General features: G+C 47.7%; 1 protein-coding gene across 3 annotated transcripts; it reads right to left on the bottom strand.

Annotated features, from left to right (window-relative positions):
* Positions 1 to 751: 751 nt before the first annotated feature.
* SLC7A9 (solute carrier family 7 member 9) lies at positions 752 to 22,590 on the bottom strand. Of its 3 annotated transcripts, none has more exons than XM_066348539.1 (13): positions 22,278 to 22,590; positions 21,514 to 21,754; positions 18,560 to 18,707; positions 18,041 to 18,283; positions 17,569 to 17,694; positions 16,854 to 16,953; positions 16,057 to 16,101; positions 15,436 to 15,559; positions 14,303 to 14,406; positions 6,606 to 6,702; positions 5,474 to 5,623; positions 4,363 to 4,537; positions 752 to 1,154 (listed from the first exon to the last, which is right to left on the bottom strand). In XM_066348539.1, the coding sequence occupies exons 2-13, from the start codon at positions 21,598 to 21,600 to the stop codon at positions 1,090 to 1,092; spliced, it is 1,464 nt and encodes a 487-aa protein (XP_066204636.1). In that variant the 5' UTR covers positions 21,601 to 21,754; positions 22,278 to 22,590; the 3' UTR covers positions 752 to 1,089. The 3 variants fall into 3 exon arrangements, with proteins under 3 accessions (XP_066204636.1, XP_066204637.1, XP_066204635.1); XM_066348540.1 differs by having other exon boundaries at positions 21,514 to 21,727; XM_066348538.1 differs by having other exon boundaries at positions 21,514 to 21,626.
* Positions 22,591 to 23,480: the final 890 nt, after the last annotated feature.

The following is a 23,480-nucleotide window of genomic DNA, read 5'->3' as shown; positions in this document are numbered from 1 at the left end:
CTTTTGTAAAACATAGCAAATGATAGTAGTAGAGCTGTGCACATGTGTGTTTTCCAAGTATGAATGGGACATCTCAAGACGTCATGCGTTCTCATGTGTAACTCACAAACAGCTGAATGAAAATACTGGGAGGAGGGCTCTGCCTTAAACTATCTTCAGTTCTTTTTCACACATCTATATTCCCTATTTGAAGTACTGTGTAGGACACAGGACACTGACACTTGTGAAATGTAAACAATTACTAATTGTTTTTTTGTTCTACTGATAGGTACTGATTTCATGTTTTGGGAATATGTCTGAAATACAAGATTGGTCTTCATGCTTTAAAATGGCTCACATAGTTGTGTGATGTCTTTTGAAGTATATTGATAACATTACAGTATTTTCACAGGAATGTTACTTTTTACATCTTTTTTTTAGACAGACTTTTTCCTGAGTACCAAATGCAAAATAGAATTTTATTCACCATGCTTTTTGCTTTGACTAAAATGCCAGTGAAGGCCGTTGGGAGCCTGGTGCTGAGCACTGGCCGTGGGGCCGGCCCGGCTCTGAGGGTCGGCTGTGGTGGGGACCTCGACAGCCAGCCTCGCACACACCTGCCTGCACGTCCCCAGTTAACGGGGCGGCGGCATCTTGGGGAAAGGGAGGGTAAGTAGTAAACATTTGTTCTTCAGTGTTTTCAAGATTGTTTCAATCAAAGCAAAAGTGTCAACCAATTTTATATAAAAAATAAGTATACCATTTTGATCACTGAGTTTAATGAAGACCCTTTATTTAAGTAGGTGTGACATTCCCCTTGTTAAAGAGTTGCTGCTGTAACGGAATGGTGGTAGTTTTATTCAGCCCTCCCCCAGCCGTCAGCCTTGTGTAAGTGACATCTGTGCCGGCCGACTTGCAGACACCTGTCACTTCTCCTGTCTAGAACACCCCCCTCCCCAGCCCAGAGAATTAAGAATACCTAAAAATAGTAGTATCATATATATTGGAATACATTTTTTTTCTTAAGAAAAACATCAGGAAGAAATAACTACAAACACTGCTTACAAAAATAAATTCATTACAACTTGGACTTGACTGCAGGAAACCGAGTTACTCAGACGCTTCCTCTGGTGGGACGACTTCCATCAGCATCTGAAGGTGCATGGTGACAGGCTCTGAGTGAAAATAAAAAAGTGCAGTTAGAAAACCGTAATGAGATGAGCTTTTCTGTGCTTATTGGCGAGCAGTAATACTGTCGTTACTTCATGATGTGCCCCGTTAAGCTGCGCTCGGGGCGCAGTGGTGGGAGGTAGTAAGACCCATCCTGGTGGCTCCCATATTCTTTTGACACAAATTATTCCCCGTGAAGCATTAGGAGCCTGCTAAATCTTTTATTTCCACTAAACAATTCATTGGAAAAATATGAATAACTCACTATAGATACATGTTTACCACTGACCAAGAGTTGAATATTTAGTCTGAAGTCACTAAAGACTGCATTTTGTTTAAAACAAAGATTGTTCATTCTTTTCACCTGCTTAATTCCAACTTACTGATTTTTGTAGGGAGCTGCTTGGCTAAATATTCTAAATCTGAGAAAGAATGCATATTTTGAGGGGAGGTAGAAGAGGGTGAAGAGAGGATAACTGGTGATGGAAGGAGACTTGACAGGGTGGTGAACACACAATACAATATACAGATGATGTATTATAGAGTTGTACACTGGAAATCTATATAATTTTATTAACCAATGTCACCCTAGTGAATTCAATTTTTAAAAATTAAGGGAAAAAAATTTAAAAATGAACAGTCAAAAAAAAGAACCCCAGACATTTTCTACATTTAGGTTGCAAGGCATCCTGGCTAGCTTCTCGTCAGTATGGGCAAATCCAAGTTTATTTTCAGAGACATGGGGGAAAAATGGCTGCTTTTCTCACAGTATTAAATGTCTTACTTTTCAATAGTAGTGTGTGTGTAATCCTTCTCAGTTAAGGGTTAGATTAAAGTAAGGAGGTTGAGGTGGAGTGAGCTGTTTCAGGAAAGGAAACAAATCTTTGGTGGAAACAATAAAGCTGTATTTTGTATTTGGCTTCACTTTGTTAACATGAAACAGATCTTCTTTGCTTTTAACACTGTCAGGTAAGTGGTGGTGCCTTACTCAGAGGTGAGGAACTGGAGCTGAGAGAGGATCTGAAACCTGCCCAAGCTGGAGAAAGGCCTCCTAGTTTCTGCTGGCACAGTCTCAGGTCTGCAGGGCAACCTCACTGGCTGTCCATTGGGTTTTGATTTTCCTACCTTGTATGTCTGCCTAAGTTGTATGTATATAAATAACCACGGGAGTACCTGAAGGGAGGGTTGTACTTTCCTGTCCAGACAAGCTGAAAGGAAGAGGCAGATTTTTTTTTAAGTGAGAGGAGGGGAGATAGATGGACTCCCATATATGTCCTGACCGGGATCCACCCAGCAACCCCCATCTGGGGCTGATGCTTGAATCAGCTGAGCTATCCTCAGCACTCAGGGCTGATACTTGAACCAGTTGAGCCAATGGTTGTGGGAGGTAAAGAGAGAGAAAAGGGGAGAGAAGCAGATGGTCACTTCTCATGTGTGCCCTGACCAGGGATTGAACCAGGATGTCTTCACACCAGATCGATGCTCTATCCACTTTGCCAACCAGCTAGGGCCAGATTTTAAATCACATTTACACATTAAATATTAAGTGGCTGTTGTCTATATAGATCCAGCCAAATTCCTGCTTTGTAGGAACTCACGGTATAGGGGAGGGAGACCAGGAAACAGGCTGTGGGTCGCTGTTGGCCTGGTGAGGGTGCTGGGGGCCAGAAGGCCGTACAGATGGCGCAGTGGGGTCTGCCATATAGGCTAACACCTTGTGACTGTCACACAGGTGTCCTTCAGAGTCTCCTTGGTGTACTTTGGCACCACTTTCCTTTTCAAAGTGAAAGTGGCTATGTAGCCTGACCTGTGGTGGTGCAGTGGATAGAGTGTCGACCTGGAACACTGAGGCTGCTGGTTCCAAACTCTGGCCTTGCCTGGTCAAGGCACATGTAGGGAGAAAATACAAGTTGATACTTCCCTCTCCTACCCCCCTTCTCTCTCTCTCCTCTCTAACATGAATAAATCTAAAAAAACCCAAATGGCTATGTAGCTAAACTTTTAAGCAATTGTCTTAAAATACATGAGGAACCAGGATTGCTGAGTGGAAAATAAGAGCTGTGGCCTTGGCATTGAAGGCTTGGGCTCTTGCCTCAATTCCATCACTTTTTGGGTGTCTCTGGGATGCTGCTGAGACTCCGGTGAAGTCTGACTATCAGGCAAGAGAAAGGGGTGCTCTGGAGATCGGATGTGGATGTCCAACAGTGGGAACAGACAGCACTGCTGGACTGCATACTTAAAAATGGTTGAAATGGTAAATTTTATGGGTATTTCACAATTTAAAAAGAAAGGAAAATGCAGTGGTCCCTTGTCTATCGTGGGGGTTAGGTTCCAGAACCCCTTTCAATAGGCGAAAATCCACGAAGTAGCGACCTTATATTTATTATTTATATATATTTTAAAGCTTTATAAACCCTCCCCACACTTTTTTTTTCTGAAGTTGGAAACGGGGAGGCAGTCAGTCAGACTCCCGTATACACCCGACTGGGATCCACCTGGCATGCCCACCAGGGGGTGATGCTCTGCCCATCTGGGGCATTGCTCTGTTGCAACCAGAGCCACTCTAGCGCCTGAGGCAGAGGCCACAGAGCCATCCTCAGCGCCTGGGCCAACTTTGCTCCAATGGAGCCTTGGCTGCAGGAGGGGAAGAAAGACAGGGGGAGGGGTGGAGAAGCAGATGGGCACTTCTCCTGTGTGCCTTGGCCGGGAATCGAACCCAGGACTCCTGCACTCCAGGCCGACGCTCTACCACTAAGCCAACCGGCCAGGGCCCCTCCCCACACTCATAACCTTTCCCACACTTATTAACCTTTCCCACACTTATTTTGTTATTTTACCACAAAAATAAAATAATAAATATATAAAAATACCTTTATACTGCAAAATCCTGCAATACAGCAAAAAATCCGCAATTCAAAATTAGATCTATACAATTTTAAAATCTGCAATACAGTGAGACTAAGAAAAGTGAACCTCGATATGGTGAGGGACGATTGTGGTGCTTTCTCTTTCTACATTTTACTGTAACTGGTGGAAACAAAGGAGGCAGTCACCCTGCAGGGAAGGGCTGATGTGTGTCTGCAGAGCCGAGGTGGCATCTGATAGCTGCCTGAGACCGGTGACAGTGCTGGTAGAACCGGGGAGGGTGTGGCTGCAGGAGGCCGAGCCTGGCTGTGCTGCGCTGAGCGGAACCGCCCCTCGCTGGAGACTTACTTGAGATTTTCTGAGCCCATCCAAACTTGTAGTGGACAAAAAGGAAGTAAAATATCAAGCCGCTCAGTATAAATAACGCACAGTAGAGATACTCCAGCGCGGGTTCACTGATGATTGGGGCCAAAACCAAAAACACGGATATGAGAGTCACCAAGATGGGGATGAAAATGGGTACCTGTCAGCAAGACAGCATGGTGTCATTCATTTTGGCCATGTGCATTTTTTTTTTCTTTTGGAAATCATTTAAAATCAAAACATTGGTACAGGAAGAAGAATTAATGAACTCCATGTATCTCTCCTCCAATTTCAATAATATTTCAGTAATTTTTCCAATTTTATTTACCTTTTTTTGTTTCCCTAAAATAGAGAAAATGTTAGATATCCTTTTAGCTATAACACATTCATTATACATCTCTTAACTGATGAGGACTGTGTTTTCAACATGTTTATTCGTTTCTTTTTTTATCTGGTCATGGAGTGTGGGAGTTTGTTCTGTACAGTGCATAGTCCTGGCTTTGCCTGGTAACATGCTCCCCTCGGCCCTCAGATTTCCTGTAAGCTGGGGGTTAGATCTGAGCCAAGAACACTTGATAGTTGGAGCTGGCACTCCCTTTTTTATATGTCAGGAGCACTGAATCAGATTGCCCCAGTTCTGAATCTCTGAGGTCAATCAGTGGGTTCAAGGGCTGGAGAGGAGCTCAGTCCAGCAGATCTGTGTTCCTGGAGCCATGCAGGGAGGTGGAAGGGAGTCCAAAGGTGGCAGGTGTGACGGTTAGTGGTCACATGTATATACAAGAATGGGTCGGGGGCCAGAATTCTGAAGCCCTCATCGGTCTATGAAAAGTCTGCTTGAGAGACACCAGAACTTGTAGAACTGGACATCTTTCTCAGGTTAGAGAGGTCACAGGTATTCTTGACAACTTAGTAAATTAGTAATTAGATGGCTAATTGGATCATAAACTATATGAAGTGATGAGCAAACTCCACTCTAAAACATGTTATTCCAGAGAAGAGTAGGGTCAGGTTGGGAACAGCAAGCACACCCCTCGAATCTCTCGAATTCATTTCAAGAAATCCAAGGCACTCATGACATTCGGGGTACTGAACCTACCTTGATAGGTCTTTCCAGTTCTTTCCTCGTGAACCTCATCACAATAAGTCCCAGAACTGTTAAGCCATAAAACAACCACGAAGCAAAACTGAAGTAATTGACTAATGAGTTTATGTCACCAGGGATGATGTAAATAGTGGCTATGATACCCTAGAATAAAGAAGAATGACTTCTTAGGTCACCATCCTTGTCACTTCACAAAAGACTGAGGCAGCAGTTTTTTTCCCCGTGAATATTTCAGCACAAGAGAACTGTACCCCATTATATTTGGAGTTGAACCAGACAGGCTATGACAGGTGTTCTCTTTGAGGCCTGACAGGAAGGGCTTGGGAAATTTGTGACTTTGAAGCTGCAGTGTTAAGCAGGGGAAAACAAAATATAAATGTATGTGTGTTTATCAGCTTCCTAATTATGAATTTTCATTGCACAGAGTTTTCATCGTGGGAAAGGGCTCTGGGCTGTGAAACCCAGGCTGCCTATGTCTGGTCTTGACCTGCATTATCTGCACCTAGTAAATTCCAAGGGCCTTGTAATTTGGGGTCTCTTCCCTCCTCTTCAAAGGGAGGCGGTTGACAAAAAGAAGACCAAAAAAAAAAAGAAAACCAACTAAAGGAAGGAAGTTGGCAGAGGACTGTGGTCCTCTGGAGGTGAGAGAAGGAGTCTGGCCCTGGGGCCAGGTGGACAGCCTGCAGGTACCCAAAACCACTGCACACAGCCAAGGACTATCCCCCACTAAGAAACTCCAATTAGATGTCATAGGGCCATCACTGCACAAGGATCCCATGACTTCTAAATCATTGGGCCATAATGAGAAGCTCTTGCCAGTAGCCAACTCGTAAAATACCTTACTCCCCTTCCCTGTAAGTTTGTAGTTTGTTACTGGGGACGCAGGGCACACAAATGTTCATGTAAGACATACAGCGGGTACAAGATTGGGCGATCCAGTCTCATGGATAAATTCAGAACGTGGGTAAACTGTTGGACTTTTTTTTATAAACTGTTTCAAGTTGAGGACTAAGGGAACCTGGGTCATTTGAAAACCACGGGGCTTAGCAATCAATACGGGTTTACTTCAACCAAATTGAGGGACCCTCTGCCCAAGGGATGTTTTCCTGGTGGAATTCATACTTACATAAAAGATGATGGCGGGGGCCGGGGTCAGGCGCTTGACGCTGATGTAAGAGAGCACTTGAAGCATGTGGCCTTCCCGGCCCGCAACGTAAACGAGTCTGGAAAAGACGGAAGTCAGCCGGTCAGAGGGTAGGCTGTGGCACCGCACACGCGAGCGTGTCCTCGGCTTTACTACCAACGCCACAGAGAATGACTGAGTTGTGACCCTGGGGTATTCAGGGGTGAGTCTGGCTTTTGAAGGTGGGTGAGTTCTGGAGAAGCCAGAAGACTGCATCCTGGTGCTGTGGAGTCACACACATGGGGGGGGGGGGGTGCGGGAGGAGGGCCGTGTGGCTTAGGGAGGCCCTGTCAAGGAGGAGGTCCTGAAAGTTATGTAAGAAATAAAAGTAAAATGTAAGTCCAGGGCCAACGGACCCCAGCGCTTGGAGCGCCTGTCAGCGGCAAATACAGATGTGCCTCGCGCTCCCTAAATCCAGAACTTCCGTGTTTAAAAAAGTCAAGCAAACTAAGGCTAAGTCAGGAGATGCAAACAAATGAACTGGTTCTACCCAAGAACTCCTGATGGTTCAATAATCTGAAGCTGTAAGATGTTAGAGAAAAAAAGGAAGAAGGCTAAACAATTTCCAAAAATAAAGTTAATTACAGATTAAAAATGTAAGCAACAACAGAAAAAGTATATTAGAAGCTAGCTGTAAATAGGAAGCATAGAGAAATGGAAAATGTGGACAGGAAGTTAGAAGAAACAGAGGAAGAAGCTTGACTTCATTGAGTGGGATCAGGTCAGAGGCGGATTTAACAACGGGCGCTCTGGGCGCGCATCCTGGGCCCCGCAAAACCCCAACTTGACACTTTTCTAATGACACCAAGTTTGGTTTCATATGTGAAATTTTAACATTAATAGTACATAATATTTTTTTTTTATTTAAAAATATGGTTAACATGTATTTTTATTTTTATTTTTTTTTCTGAAGCTGGAAACGGGGAGAGACAGACATACTCCCGCATGCGCCCCACCGGGATCCACCTGGCACGCCCACCAGGGGGCGCCCCTCCGCCCCTCCGGGGCATCACTCTGTCGCGACCAGAGCCATTCTAGCGCCTGGGGCAGAGGCCAAGGAGCCATCCCCAGCGCCCGGGCCATCCTTGCTCCAATGGAGCCTTGGCTGCGAGAGGGGAAGAGAGAGACAGAGAGGAAGGAGGGAGGGTGTGGAGAAGCAAATGGGCGCTTCTCCTATGTGCCCTGGCCGGGAATCGAACCCGGGTCCCCTGCACACCAGGCCGTCGCTCTACCGCTGAGCCAACCGGCCAGGGCCTGTATTTTTATTTTCCCTGTCTTTTTTTTTTTTTTTTTAAGAAGCCCAATATTTTCTTCTGCACCCAGAGCCTCAACCAACCTTAATCCACCTCTAGGTCAGGTAAATTCAAAGAAGAGCAGAGAGCTTTTACAGAACTGACAAACTGAGTCTTCACCTTGAACCCAGTTCTAGAAAAATAAACTACCATGGGAGGAAAAAGGGAAAAAATTTAAAGGTACTGAATTTAAAAGATAAACTACAAAATCGGAACAACATCAGACATCTCATGAAAAATCACTTTTTCAATGAGGAAGGAAATAGATTTTTAGATGAAAATGATCTATAGCTAAGTTATCATTCAAGATTACTGGCAAAATAAATCCATTTTAGATCAACAATAGCTATGAGACATTTACTATTCTTCAACCCCAGAAACTATTAAAAAGTCTACAACACAAAGAAACTGAGCTCAGAAGTTGTTGGTTGAAGAAGCAATGTTAAAGAAATAACAGGAGCCTGACCAGGCGGTGGCGCAGTGGATGGAGCGTCGGACTGGGATGCAGAGGACCCAGGTTCGAGACCCTGAGGTAGCCAGCTTGAGCGCAGGCTCATCTAGTTTAAGCAAAGCTCACCAGCTTGGACCCAAGGTTGCTGGCTTGAGCAAGGGGTTACTCGGTCTGCTGAAGGCCCACGGTCAAGGCACATATGAGAAAGCAATCAATGAACAACTAAGATGTCGCAACGAAAAACTGATGATTGATGCTTTTCATCTCTCTCCAATCCTGTCTATCTCTCTCTGTCAAAAAAAAAAAAAAAAAAAGAAACAGCAGGAACCTGTTGGTATGTATTTAAAGTATTGAATTTTTTATTTTTTGACAGAGTCAGAGAGAGGGACAGATAGGGACAGACAGACAGAAAGGGAAAGAGATGAGAAGCATCAATTTTTTTTTATTTTTTTTCCTGAAGCTGGAAACGGGGAGAGACAGTCAGACAGACTCCCGCATGCGCCCGACTGGGATCCACCCGGCACGCCCACCAGGGGGCGATGCTCTACCCCTCCGGGGAGTCGCTCTGCCACGACCAGAGCCACTCTAGCGCCTGGGGCAGAGGCCAAGGAGCCATCCCCAGTGCCCGGGCCATCTTTGCTCCAGTGGAGCCTTGGCTGCGGGAGGGGAAGAGAGAGACAGAGAGGAAGGAGGGGGTGGGGATGGAGAAGCAAATGGGCGCTTCTCCTGTGTGCCCTGGCCGGGAATCGAACCCAGGTCCCCCGCACGCCAGGCCGTCGCTCTACCTCTGAGCCAACCGGCCAGGGCTGAGAAGCATCAATTTTTTGTTGCAGCTCCTTAGTTCATTGATTGCTTTCTCATATGTGCCTTGCGTGGGGGGGGGGGGGGTGAGTGACCCCTTGCTCAAGCCAGCGACCTTTGTGCTCAAGCCAGTGACCTGGGGTCATGTTTAGGATTCTACGCTTGAGCCAACAACCCTGCGTTCAAGCTGGTGAGCCTGTGCTCAAGCTGGCGACCTCAGGGTTTTGAACCTGGGTCCTCTGCCTCCCTATTTGATGCTTTATCCCCTGCGCCACTGCCTGCTCAGGCTGAATTATTAATTTTTTGCCATGATGAGCTTTTTTTGGAGAGATGGGTTTATAAACAAGTTGTAGCTGATGCACTATGGTATACAAGGGTAGGTAGGCTATTGTAAGAGGGAAATGGATTGAGGTACTGCTACTCTATTAGGTATTCATGTAAAATTTTAGGGGTAGTTGCTGAAAGAATAGAAATATAACTTCCATATCAGCAAAAGAAAAACAAAGATAATTTGATGGGTAATAGGATAAGATTTTTTAAAAAACCAAGAAAACCCAAAAGAATGTGTTAGAAATTATGATTACAGCTGCAGCAGTGATCAAGTTAAATGTGATCAGATTCACCTGCCCAGCTAGAGACTTGGGAGGGATTTTTGAAAGAGACATAAGCCACAGGCTGATGACACTGAGAGGCTGCAGATGAAAGGGATGGGACATGTTGCCAAAACCAGCCTAAAAACGGCTTATTGAGCAATCTCAGTATCAGACAAAAGAGCATTTAAGGAAAAAAGAGGGACAGTTCGTAGTGAAAAAGGGGACAGGCTATCAAGATCTACCAAAAAAGGCCAAAATTGACAAATCTGTGAGAACAGGAGTTTTCAGTCAAGGTACAACCCGGCTAAAAAAAGCTGGAAGAAGTTAATAGAGTACGTGTTGTCTTCCAGACCAGAGGAAGCATGTACAAAAAGCTGTAAGGGAAGTCTTAACATTTCTGAAGCAGTGGCAGCATAAAGATCGCACACACCGACCTCAACACGAGAGAATTAGAAGTCAGGAAAACAAAGGCCATAAAAAAAAAAGACCATCTACTTAAGACTCCATATTTGAACTTTGCAAAGATATAAACATGGTATTAATTCCCAAAGCAAGTCAGTGAATGTGGGAGGAAGGGTGTTGCTAGATGGAGGGGGGAGACGCAGACTCAAAATGATGCTGTGAATTCACTCTTTAAATTCCACCAGTTCTCCAGAAATAGGTATCAATTTTCTGCACTCAAAATTCAAGTAGGACTTTTGGAACTGGACAAAATTATTGTAGGTGCCTCTGAAATGCTGAACAGGCAGGGAGAAGTCCGACGGGAGCACTAGTCCCACAGAGGCAACATCGCCGAGGCTGCAGAGGAATGCAGTCTGTCAATGGTGCCAGAAAAGCCCCATCAGGGAGACGCAGTGAACCAAGTACACTGGGAATGGGAATGGTGGCGTTCCAAACCAGGAGGGGGAGGGGTGGACTATTCAATAAGAATACTGGGACAATAGTTACAATTTGGGGGGGAAAGTGAGATTTTATGCTTCACATCAAAATATATTCCAGGTTGATCAAAGAGCTACAGTGAAATGCTAGAAGAAAACAGGTGGGTGTTCTTTTTTTTTTTTTTTTTTTTCATTTATTTTTCATTGATTTTAGTGAGGGTGTAAGGGAGAGAGAGAGAGAGGAACAGAGATCTGTTCCTGTATGTGCCCTGGCCAGGGAATCAAACTGGCAACCTCTGCACTTTGGGATGAAGCTCTAACCTATGGAGCTATCCAGCCAGGGCAGTGGGTGTTCTTGAAAGAGAGGAAGGTTTGTCTGTGAGAGATAGAAAACTCAGAAACCGATAAGCAAAGATCTTAGATTTGACCCCATAAAAATTATATCCAACATAATCCAGTATAGCACAAGTTCCCATCCAACCCCCAATCTGTACAGGTACAGTATGGCACAAAATTAACTCAAAATGGTCATATACGTAAATGTAAAAGAGAAACCTATAAAATGTCTGGGATAAGACAGAAGAGAAAATCTTTGTGACCCTACGTTGGGCAAAGATTCTTAAATATAACAATACATGAAAAATATGATGCACTGGACTTTGTCAAAATTAAAAATATTGGTGTTTCAAAAACACCATAAAGAGAAATGAGAAGACAAGTTACACAGAGACTGGGAGAAAATATGTGCAAATCAGATTACTTGGTAAAGGGCTGTATCCAGAATATATAAAGGACTTTTTTTTTTTTTTTACAGAGACAGAGGCACAGAGAGGGACAGATAGGGACAGATAGACAGGAAGGGAGAGAGATGAGAAGCATCAATCATCAGTTTTTTGTTGCGGCTCCTTAGTTGTTCATTGATTGCTTTCTCAATGTGCCTTGACTGGGGGCCTTCAGCAGACCAAGTGACCCCTTGCTTGAGCCAGCGACCTTGGGTCCAAGCTGGTGAGCTTTGCTCAAATCAGATGAGCTCGCGCTCAAACTGGCGACCTCGGGGTCTCGAACCTGGGTCCACAGCATCCCAGTCTGACGCTCTATCCACTGCACCACCGCCTGGTCAAAATGTACAAAAGATTTGAGTAGATATTGCACCAGAAGATACATGATATACATATGAAAAGCTCAGTATCAGTCATTAGGAAAAGTCAAACTAAAATGGCAATGACATGTTAATGCCCACTAGAATGACTATAATCTGTCCCTGTCTCTCTGTCTCATTCTTTCTCTCTCTCCCTAAAAAAAGAGAAAAGACAATACCAGGTGTTGGTGAAGATGTGGAGAGACTGGAACTCTCGTGCGTTGCTTATAGAAATTAAAATGAAACTACTACTTGGAAAACAGTTAAGCAGTTTTATTAAAGGTTAATCATTAAGTTACTATGTGACCCAGCAATTCTATATCTACTTGAGAGAAATGAAAACATAAGTCCACACAATGATATATGAACGTTCATAGCAACATTAGTCATAATATCCCAAACTGGAAACAATTCAAATGTCCATCAAATGATGAATGGACAAACAAAATATGATATGTTCATGTAATGGAATACTACTCTGCAATTAAAAGGACTGAACTGATACTCAGACTCAAGATGATTTTAGTGAGAGAGCAAGTGGGGGAGAGAAAGAGAGAGAAAGAGGAACATAGAGCTGTTCCTGTATGTGCCCTGACCAAGGATCGAACTGGCAACGTCTATGCTTCAGGACAATGCTCTAACCCAGTGGTCCCCAACCCCGGGGCCGCGGACCGGTACCAGTCCATGGGCCATTTGGTACTGGTCCGCAGAGAAAGAATAAATAACTTATATTATTTCTGTTTTATTTAATTTTATTTATTTATTTATTTTTTTACAGAGACAGAGTGAGAGAGAGGGATAGACAGGGACAGACAGACAGGAACCATGAGAGATGAGAAGCATCAATCATTAGTTTTTCATTGCGCGTTGTGACACCTTAGTTGTTCATTGATTGCTTTCTCATATGTGCCTTGACCGTGGGCCTTCAGCAGACCGAGTAACCCTTTGCTGGAGCCAGCAACCTTGGGTTCAAGCTGGTGAGCTTTTGCTCAAACCAGATGAGCCCGCGCTCAAGTTGGCGACCTCGGGGTCTCGAACCTGGGTCCTCTGCATCCCAGTCTGACGCTCTATCCACTGTGCCACTGCCTGGTCAGGCTATTTCCGTTTTATTTATATTTAAGTCTGAATGATGTTTTATTTTTTAAAAAATGACCAGATTCCCTCTGTTAACATCTGTCTAAGACTCACTCTTGATGCTTGTCTCATAAGTTCGACAATTATATTTAAAAATACCACAGTTTTTATGCCGGCAGCAAAATTTTATTTTGTGCATTTATCTGTCCCATCCTAAAGGCCGGTCCGTGAAAATATTTTCTGACATTAAACTGGTCCGTGGCCCAAAAAAGGTTGGGGACCACTGCTCTAACCAACTGAATTATCCTGGCAGGGCTGAAATTTTTATTTTAATTAAGAAAAGTAAAAAAAAAAAAAAAAAAAAAATCTTCTGCAGCAGTGTTTATGAGAACAATCCCCACCTATCCCAGAACTGGAGGTCATGCTGAATTATGCTACATCACGAAGTAGATTACAGCATAGTTGATAACTATTTCTAGACCAGGAAGGGCAAGAGGGTTGGCCAGGCTGGCAAACTAGGCCCGCCCATGCAAATAACCACTGTTTTGCTTTCACGCTACAAAGACAGAGTTGAGTAGTTGTGATGGCCTAAAAGCCTAAAATATTCAGTATGTGGCCCTTTAAGGGAAAGTTTTCCCATCTCTGGTCTAGACTGTGTATATATTAAAAGGACATGATATTCAAGAAATATCATTAGGTGAAAAATAGTACATGGTGAGCCTGACCAGGAGGTGGCGCAGTGGATAGAGCATTGGACTGGGATGTGGAAGACCCAGGTTCGAGACCCCGAGGTAGCCAGCTTGAGCGCGGGCTCATCTGGTTTGAGCAAAAGCTCACCAGCTTGGACCCAAGGTCGCTGGCTCGAGCCAAGGGTTACTCGGTCTGCTGAAGGCCCGCGGTCAAGGCACATATGAGAAAGCAATCAGTGAACAACTAAGGTGTTGCAACGTGCAACGAAAAACTAATGATTGATACTTCTCATCTCTCCGTTCCTGTCTGTCTGTCCCTGTATATCCCTCTCTCTGACTCTCTCTCTGTCTCTGTAAAAAAATAAATAAATAAATAATATATATATATATATTTAAAAAAAATAGTACACGGTGAGAGTACTACATGTGAACCAATGCCTCACTCGTCCCATGTCCCCCCTCTCTGCCTAGTGCGGAGTCGGCAGCACTGTTGCCCCCAGAGAGGAACGCAGGACCTCTCTCTGGTGGGGCCAGCTGTGGCCGTGTCAGTGTGCAAGCTTGTCCCTGCTTTTTGCTTCTTCACCTGGACTTCAGATTTCCTGCTTGTGCCCTGAGGGCTTTAGCCTGCAGAGCCCTAAGGATGTTAGCCTTGAGGCTTGTCTGCCTCGAGTGTGAAATTGGCTCTGGTGCCCCTGTCCTTGGGGTGAGTGTTGGGGTCCCTTACCTGCCCGCTGTGAAGCAGGTCCCGTTAGCAGCACCGATGGTTGAAAACGCCACAAAGAGTGGAACGACCCAAGAGGCTGGATAGAGAACCCGGTCACCAAACGTCTGGTGAGAGAAGTGAGAGGAATCCTGGGGATCTCATGTGGCCCCAAGAGCCATGGGTCCCAAGAAAGCTGCTGTGCTGTCCCCAAGGCCCAGGCCCCAACCCAGAGTTGAATACAGCCTCTGACTCCTCCTGGAGAGGAGAGGACAGAACCGCTCTGGAGGGGAACAGCTGGGCCTCCTTCCTCCTCTTCAGAGGATCTCAGTATCTTGATGGTGACAGAAATCTCTCCTCCACCTTTCCCGGTCATAATTCTTAGTCAATTCCATGTCATTTAGGCCTGGCCTCTCACTCCCTGCCTTGGCCCCTCACTCAGAATGACCTGTTACGCCTCCCACCTCAGCTGGGTGAGCTCATCACAATCAAGACTGCTTCTCCTCTGCTTTCCATCCTGTCACCTCCTTGTTTCCAGCTCTACTCCAATCCCGGAGGCCTCCAGCGCATGGACCCTGTCCATCTTTTCCACTGTCCCTCACACCTCTCACTCTTGTGTTTGCTCACCTCCTTACCTGGCTTAAACTCCACAGTGCATTATTATTATTATTTGTCCCTGCTCGCTTGGGCCATAAGATTTTACTGACAGGTCAGAGAAAGAGCAGGGGTAAGGGTCCCTCCCGTCCTGTGCCCGCAGAGCCTCTGCTGGAAGCAGGAAGCCAGCCCCAGAGGCTGCTGGGCTCAGGCTAATGGTGGGCAGGGTGTGGTAGCAGGCAGGCATCCTGGCCCTTGAACAGGCTGTGATAGGTGGCGATCTTATAATCCCCCTCTTCATTGACTTCCTTGCTCTTTCTCTGCCTTTAATTTGTCAAAAACCCAGCCCCGCCTCCAGGCCACTGGTGTTCTGCGTAAGGGAACCTTCCAGGCTGGCTGGTGGCTAGCGCCCCTTAGCCTCAGGTGGATCTTTGGTGCTGCCCCAACCTGCTCGCTCTCCCCACCCCTAGCCGGCTATTTCCCTCCTCCGCTCGCTCTGCGGGTCTTCAGCCTGAGCATTTATCCCTTGCCTGTCCCTGTCCTACGGAGACCTGGGCACTCACCACGGCCACTGCCTGCGACTGCAGGAGCTCGGTCGCTGTCATCACAGTGAAGTAGGAAACATTCATGAGGACGTAGCACCCTGTCACCAGCGGGATCCCGATGACGATAGCCAGGGGCAGGTTTCTGGGAGGGGCAGGAACCCAGGGACCCAGGGTCAGACCAGAGCATCCTTTGAGACTCAGACTGTTGCTGACGTCATCCAGTGTTTTCTTCTCACTGGCTCTGGCCAGCCCTCCCTCTGCTCCCCGTGGGGGAGCTGGGGACACAGCTGCACTTCCCAGGCCCATTGGCAGGGGACTTATGAAACAGCACAGCCCCAACAGGGCACATGTGACATCTCCCTATGACAAAGAACTCTCCTTCTTTCTGACTAGCAGGCAGTAAAATTGAATTGTTTATAAGCAAAATAAGCCAGAGGTCAAGTTGAAGTTCTTCCTCTCGGCAGGCATTCCACTGCCCAAATCAAGCCTAACTCTGATGAGTAGAAACCAGCTTATAGGAAACCATTCCACGTCTGCAAGGGAGTCTGGGATAGCAGGAGGAAGGGTGACCTTTTTGCTTGGGAGAAGAGAAGTCTGCTTGTCTGTCCACTGTCTCCTGCCCTGACTTGGCTTTCTCACCTGAAAGGGTTTCTAAGTTCTTCAGTGATATAATTGAGCTGATTCCTGGAGAAAGAAAAGTAACATGAGTGACATAATTTGCTAAGATTGTGAAACACAAAATAATAAATGTTGGCCGCATGTAAGATTCTCCACCACAGGGAGATTTTCCTGCAGGAATTCTGTGGTTACTTCTTTCAGAGAAGGCCCTGGCGATGCTGGGCTGCGAAGAGCTGCACACCTCTTGGTTGGTGAGTCTTTGCCCTCCACACGAATCATGTAAACTTTCCAGAATAACAAGTCCATAAGATGCTTTGAAAAAATGGAAACTTCTTTGAAAAGTGAATGAAACCTGCAGCTGCTTTGCTTGAGAGAAAGGCCAGCATCCTGGACGGCCACGCTTCTTCCTTAAAGGACCTAAGCAGAACCTCACTGACCAAACCTCATATTTTCAAGGGGGAAATAGAAGCGCCGCTGAATATCCTAGCTTTGTCAAGTGCCTGGGCTGCCCTGACTGCCTCCGGTGGGCGGAGCCTGTGTGCCTCTCCCCGTCAGCCCCACCCCCATCCCTGCCTGCTCATGGGCCACTCTGCCAAGGTTGGGTGCCACAAGAGGGACTGGGGAAGGGCAGGTGTCTCAGGGTCTGAGGAGTAAATAGATAGCTGAGGGGCAAGGTGCTTAATAAAAGGGAGATATGAAGGTGGAATTTTAGGGTCCCAATGAACCCCAGAAACGAGAAACTATTACTTTCCACATGGTTTTGTTTAAGACAGCCTACAGAACCCACAACCAGACCTGCTGCCTTTGGCGTGCCTTACCAGCCGTCGTATGCCCAGAGTCCATTATATAACGCCAGGCTGATAGCTCCCACGGATGTTTTTGTGCCCTCAAAAGAATTTTCAAAATTCTTTGTATTTCCTGTAAGTAAGCCAGACAGTGAATAGTGGGTGTCAGCAGACCAGAGTGGGACTTTGTATCATCTCCATGTGAAAAGGGTTTTATGACCTCAGGTTATTAAACAAACTCTGAAAAGGTGGGAAACTGTCCTGGCCTGTTGACTCAGTTGTAGAGCGTGGGCCCAGCGTGTGGAAGTCCCTGGTTCGATTCCCAGCCAGGGCACACAGGAGAAGCGCCCATCTGCTTCTCCACTTTTCCCCCACTCCTTTCTTTCTCTCTCTCTCTCTTCCCTCCTGCAGCCAAGGCTCCATTAAAGCAAAGTGGGCCCTGGTGCTGAGGATGGCTCCATGGCCTCTGCTTCAGGTGCTAGAATGGCTCCAGTTGCAATGGAGCAATGCCCCAGATTGGCAGAGCATCACCTCCTAGTGGGTATGCTGGGTGGATCCCGGTCGGGCACATATGGGAGCCTGTCTCTCTGCCTCCCCACTTCAGAAAAGTACCAAAAAAAAAAAAAAGGAAAGCTAGGAAACTAAAGATTCTTCCTGTTGAGTTCTTATCTTAGAGATATGCTCAAAAGTATGATCTCCAGATGAAACGGAGGCCCATGCATGATGCCCCACCACCACTGAAGGTCACCTTGGGCCAGGAGGACAAGTCCGCTGATGATGATGATGGCCACGATCACCAGCTTGGCCGCAGTGAACGCGTTCTGGACGTAGCTGCCTAGGCGCACACTCAGCGCATTCACCATGGTGATGAGCACTGGGAAGGGGGCAACATTTTGTGTCAGGGGCTCAACGCTCCTCCATTCACAAGGCCCTGGAAGGAGGCTCCTTTCTATCCCCCCAACCTCCCCTCCTGATGGCCTTTGAAATCCGAGGGCAACAGAGAAGCAGTGGGCCCTCTCTGACAGCTCCCACAGCCACAAGCAGGGATGCCAATGGGTGTCAGGCTATGGGCCAAAGCCAGACCCTGCCCCACTTCTCACCTCCCTCCAGGCCCACTAGGCCAGTTTCTAGACATACAGCAGGCGAGGCCCGAGTGTCCCCACCTCATGTGTGCCAGGTCTCCTCTGATCCTTGCCTGGGATTCAGACTTGGGTACTCACAGATGGCGGCAGCAGCCAGGCATTTAACGACGACTGTGGGAGGCTTGCAGCCCGAGTAGAAGGGCGCAGAAGCATACTCAGAAAAGCTAAGACAGATGATGGCAAAGGAGGAGGGCTTTGTGATGAACAAGCTGGTCCAGGAGAAGAGGTAGGCAGGAATGGGGCCGAAGGCCTCCATCAGGTAAGGGTATTCGCCCCCCGACTTGGTGATCATCGTACCAAGCTCTGCATAGCACAGAGCTCCTGGAACACAGAGAAGAGGGGACCCCAGACCCCTGGTGAGATGTCGCCTTGGTGGAGAGCCCTCCTCTCCTCCGGGGGCCTTGCTCACAGGGACCCACCATGGTGCTCTCTCATCGGACTATGCTGAGCTCTGGCCATTGGACATTGCAGCACAGCCTGATTTATACCAGCACTGAAAGGCGCCCAGCAGCAGCAAGGCTCGGCACAGGATAGTGCTCAGATAGCCTGGCCCCACACTGAACAGGAGAGTTGGCCAGGGAGTGACATCTTTCTTACCCAGTGTTCCAAGAATCCCACACGCCGCCCATATGATGAGACAGGGCCCCACGGCTTCCGTGTTGCTGAGCACAGACTTGGGGGAAACGAAGATCCCGGAGCCGATGATGGTGCCCACGATAATAGAGATGCCGCTCAACAGGCCCAACTTCAATGTGGAGGAAGGAGAGGAGAGTTAATGCTGCATCAGATCCAGTCCAGATGTCCAGCCACAGCCTTCTCCCTCCCTCCCTTGGGTGCAGCCGTCTCCTGGGCATTTTGAGTAAGAACGAAAGGCTCCAGGGACATGCCTGTTAGCTGGGCAGAGCAGAACGGAGCTTCCCCAGAGCTAATAGTGAAATCAGGGTTGGGGGTCCCAGCCAGGAGCATCATGAGGTGGGGTGGGAGGTGAGCAATGGAGGCCTCCAGGGACAGGAACACTTGAGAGCTGTGAACTTTCTCTAATGCCATCTTATAGCATATGTGCTTCCTACTGACAAAACCCGGCTCAGACACACACCGTTTGATTCCGTTCCTAGGACATTCCAAACCAGGCAAAAATAATCTGCAGGTATAGAGCTTAGGGTGGGGGCCCTCTGGGAATGGGGCAAGAGGAAACTTTCTATGGGTGATCAGGTTGTCAAAACTCATCAGATTGGCCTGACCAGGCGGTGGCGCAGTGGATAGTGTCGGACTGGGATGCAGAGGATCCGGGTTTGAGACCCCGAGGTCACCAGCTTGAGTGCAGCTCATCTGGTTTGAGGAAAAGCCCACCAGCTTGAACCCAAGGTCGCTGGCTCGAACAAGGGGTTACTCGGTCTGCTAAAGGCCCACGGTCAAGGCACATATGAGAAAGCAATCAATGAACAACTAAGGTGTTGCAACGCGTAATGAAAAACTAATGATTGATGCTTCTCATCTCTCTCCGTTCCTGTCTGTCCCTGTCTATCCCTCTCTCTGACTCACTCTCTGTCTGTGTAAAAAATAAATAAATAAATAAATAAAAATAAAAATAAACCTCATCAGATTGAACACTGAATAGCTATACATTTTACTGTGTAAATTATACATGAATCAAGTAAGAAAAACACTTTTTTAAAGGAAGAAAATATCTGATTCTGGCCCCTACCTTTTTTTTTTTTTTTTTAGTGAGAGGAGGAGGCCTAAAGAGACAAACTCCCATATGCACCCTGACTGAAATCCATCCAGCAACCCCCATCTGGGGCCGGATGCTTGAACCAACTGAGCTATCCTCAGCGCCTGGGGCCAACAATTGAGCCACTGACTGTGAGAGGAGAAGAGAGAGAGAGAAGCATATGGTCACTTCTCTTGTGTGCCCTGACCAGTAATCAAATCTGGGACATCCAGACAGCAGACCAATGCTCTATCACTGAGCCATCAAGCCAAGGTCCCCCTACTTTTTTTCTTTTTTAGTGAAGGAGGAGGAGGGTCAGACAGAGACAGACAGACAGACAGGAAGGGAGAGAGATGAGAAGCATCAACTCATAGTTGTGGCACTTTAGTTGTTCATTGATTGCTTTCTCATAAGTGCCTTGATCTGGGGACTCCAGTTGAGCCAGTGACCTTGAGCTCATCCAGCGACCTTTGGGCTCAAGCCAGCGACCATGGGGTCATGTGTATGATCCCACGCTCAAGCTGGCTACCCTGTGCTCAAACTGGTGATCCCACACTCAAGCCAGCACCTCAGGGTTCTGAACCTGAGTACTCAGTGTCCCAGGTTGGTGCTCTATTTACTGCGCCACCACCTGGTCAGTCTAGTCACCCCACTTTTAACATCAGCCCACAGAAGCCACTCAGCTGATTTCTGGAGCCCAAGCAAACATGCTTGTGTTTGCCTGTCTGAACAGAGGCGTCAGGCTTAGAGCCTAGAGAACAAAGCTTGCCACCAAGGGACACACACAATGGAAGGAAGGGTCCCAGGGAGCAGTCTCAGCTTCCATCCTGGTCTCAGAGCTAGGGTGAGCTCCCAGGGCATTCTCAGCTTCTCTCCTCTAATGGTGGGGTTGGCTCACCACTGCGTGGGGTTCCTCCACAGTCCTCCTCCTGCTGAGGTCTGCATTCACCCCGAGTTTAGGGCTCACCTGGGGTTAGCTCAGTTGTACTCTGTTCATGGCTGAAAGGGAGGGTGCTGCTGCCTATCAGTTGACTGGGGACCCAAGATCTGAGGCCGACCCTCAGTCAGGCCACACCACCCCCTTTGTCAGTCCCCAGATCCCTCCTCCCTCTGTCCCCTGTGCTGACAGGTGGGAGCTCTGGGCACTTTGGCCCAGCGATCAGTCAGTCCACTTGTCCCTGTCAAAGCCATCCTGACCTGGCTCAGGGCCCTCACTCCGCATCCTATGAGCTTGAAGCTTGCTCCTCCCTGTTTACCCTCTGCAGCTACCGTCCACCTGGGATGAGCAGCTCAGTGTGGAGTGTCCAGCTCCTTTCTGCCTCCACTCCCCCGCCCATCGCCCAATGCCAGCCCCATCCTACCCAAGCTCTGGGTCCCCCAAGGCTGCAGGCATCTCCAAGTCCAGCCCTTACTCCGTTCCAACTCAAGAGGGCTCACCAGTGGCACACCCATGTCAGACTCACACCCCAGCTAAACTCACTAAGCAGGAATGGGAATTTATCACTGGAGCTATTCAAACATGAGTGGGACAGATATTTGGCGACGACGCTACAGAGGGGACTCAAACATCACAGGGTCTGTTCTGACTGTCCCTGAAGAGGCTGTCGGGCTGAGCAAACAGCAGCTCCTCGAGGCGTGCCCACTGCACAGAAGCATGCACGTATTAATCTCACAAGAATACGCTGACCTCACCGGCAAGGTGCAAGGAAGTTAAGTGGAAAAAAAAAGTTCATTTAGAGATGTACTTTACAAATCAGAGGTCAGCGGGGACTCCGCTGCGCTGCTCCCAGGAACACGCACTGCTCCACCGGGAAAGGCCTGCCCAGGAGGCCCGCCTTACCTCCTTTTGGAGACTTGTGGTCTTGGGCTCATTACTGTTGATTGACTTCTGATCCTCTCTTCTTTTCCTCAGGCTTGTCTCCTCCATTTTCCCCTCCTGCCGGTTCTAGGAGGCTGCAAGGAGGGCCAGGCGTTGGTTCAGCCAAGGCTCCAGCAGGCCACACGGAAATAGGAGCTCAACCAGGGCTCTTTGCCGATGCACTGGGCTGTGGGACCTGACTCCAAAAGCAGATCAGTGGCTTCTGCTTTAGGGAAGTAGAGGTGTGAACCCCTTAGGGGCAATCTGCTCAGTCCCAGTTATAACCGTTTTATTATGACTGCTGTTCAGGCCTTGGGAACAGAGCTCCTGGCCTTTCCAACCTTCCTTGTCAGACACCTGTGCCTTTGGGCCCCTAATTCCCAGCGATGACGCGCTTTGGAACCTCATTCTACCTCCATGGTCCAGCTTCAATTTTTTTTCCAAAATAAAAAGAAATATTGTACTTAGTAGTAACTATTTCCGGGGTCTATTTAGTAGAACCAAGTTCCAGGAAGGAATATTTTTTTCAATTCCTTCTCACGATTAAAGGCACCTCGCACATAATAGACCCACCCTGTAGATGTTCTTCATCTGAGTGATGGGAGGAATAAAAAAATTGCTGAGGAAACTTGGTTCAAGGCTTCATTCACAGTTGATGGTCCTGTCATGGACCCTTTCTCTAAATAAAGCCCCTCTCCACCCCGGCCGGGAAAGCGGCCAGCCTGCCCATCACCCAGCAGTCTTACCTTCTTCTTGACGCCGCAGAGCCCAGGGAGCGGCGTGTGCGGGTGAGTGCCTGTGTCTGCAGTTGTGCCCCGAGAATGGCCATGTCTTGTGCCCAGGAGTGGAGGAAGCCAGAAGGTACAGAGGTCAACAAAGGTAATTATTAAACGCTTTCTTTTTTTTTTTTTAAGCAATGAAGCTTAGATACAGCACACCAAAAGGGGAGGGTCAGGTAGTAAGCCTGTCTCTCCAGAGATGTTTTTGTTTTGTTCATTTGATTCTAGATCATTTTATTTTCTTAACTAGATTACCCCCAAATCAGCTGCATCCCGTAAGACATGGCTCTCAAGACTGGAACCAGAGGAAATAAACTTTGGAATCAACTCTTTTATTACTTTGATAGGCTGTATTTACAACTCAGTCAGGCAGCACGAGCAGGAACCACAGAGCTTGTTAAACCCCACCCCCACCCCATCCCCATTGGACACATGTTTGCTCCTCCACCCAGGAGCTTCCTCCAGGAGGTCTGGGGCTAATCAAGCTGGCAGGAGGGTGGCGATTCCCTCCCACTCACATTTGTCTGGCTTTTGGTCACACCTGGGACCACAAGAGAGTTCAGCACACTTGGCCACAGCAGCGCGGCCTCCTGCAGGTCCCTGCCCCACCTGCACACGCACCAGCACACACACCTGCACACGCACCTGCACACACACCTGCACACGCACCTGTTCGATTTGATGGTGCTGCTGTTAAAGTAGTCCAGTCCTGTGTTCACCACTGTAGGGGGCACAAATGTTCTCAGCTGCACAGTCTCACTTACCTAAGGGGAAACTGGGGCCCTGAGAGGGAAAGAAGCATGTCTGGCCACAGAACGCTGGCCTCCACCCGGAGGCCTGGCTTCCTCAGAGAGGGGGCAGAGGTGCTCCAGCTGTCCCTACAGCTGGGGCAGACCCGCCCCTTCCCACCAGAGGTGATTCTGGTGGCAGCTTTAACCCCTTATCTTAGATAGGACTTCCTCTGGGACTGGAAGAGCCCAGCCTAAAGCATTGTTGCTGTTATCACAGCCACACACCCCTGGGCAGTTTTGCATTGGGGCAAATTTAACAGCACCCAGATACCCAGAGAAGACCACAGGTCACAGTACAGAGCTAAGTGAGTCACTGGGGAGCATTAAGGTGGTGTTCGGGGCAAGCTGACCTGAGAGAAGGGCACATTTCTCAGGGTTG

The sequence above is a fragment of the Saccopteryx leptura genome, chromosome 9 (assembly GCF_036850995.1).
Source record: "Saccopteryx leptura isolate mSacLep1 chromosome 9, mSacLep1_pri_phased_curated, whole genome shotgun sequence".
In the NCBI taxonomy this organism is placed as follows: Eukaryota; Metazoa; Chordata; class Mammalia; order Chiroptera; family Emballonuridae; genus Saccopteryx; species Saccopteryx leptura.
The sequence above is the reverse complement of the archived record's forward strand: the minus strand, read 5'-3'. Positions and strand labels throughout refer to the sequence as shown.

What these genes read in the sequence shown, in the direction of transcription:
- SLC7A9 (XM_066348539.1), bottom strand. Translation starts at nt 21,600, where the DNA reads ATGGAGGAGACAAGCCTGAGGAAAAGAAGAGAGGATCAGAAGTCAATC. An exon ending in GAACTTAGAAACCCTTTCAG is followed by an intron (nt 15,560 to 16,056) that starts GTGAGAAAGCCA and finishes TGCCCCTCCCAG; the next exon opens with AAACCTGCCCCTGGCTATCG. An exon ending in AACTGGAAAGACCTATCAAG is followed by an intron (nt 4,538 to 5,473) that starts GTAGGTTCAGTA and finishes TCTTGCTGACAG; the next exon opens with GTACCCATTTTCATCCCCAT.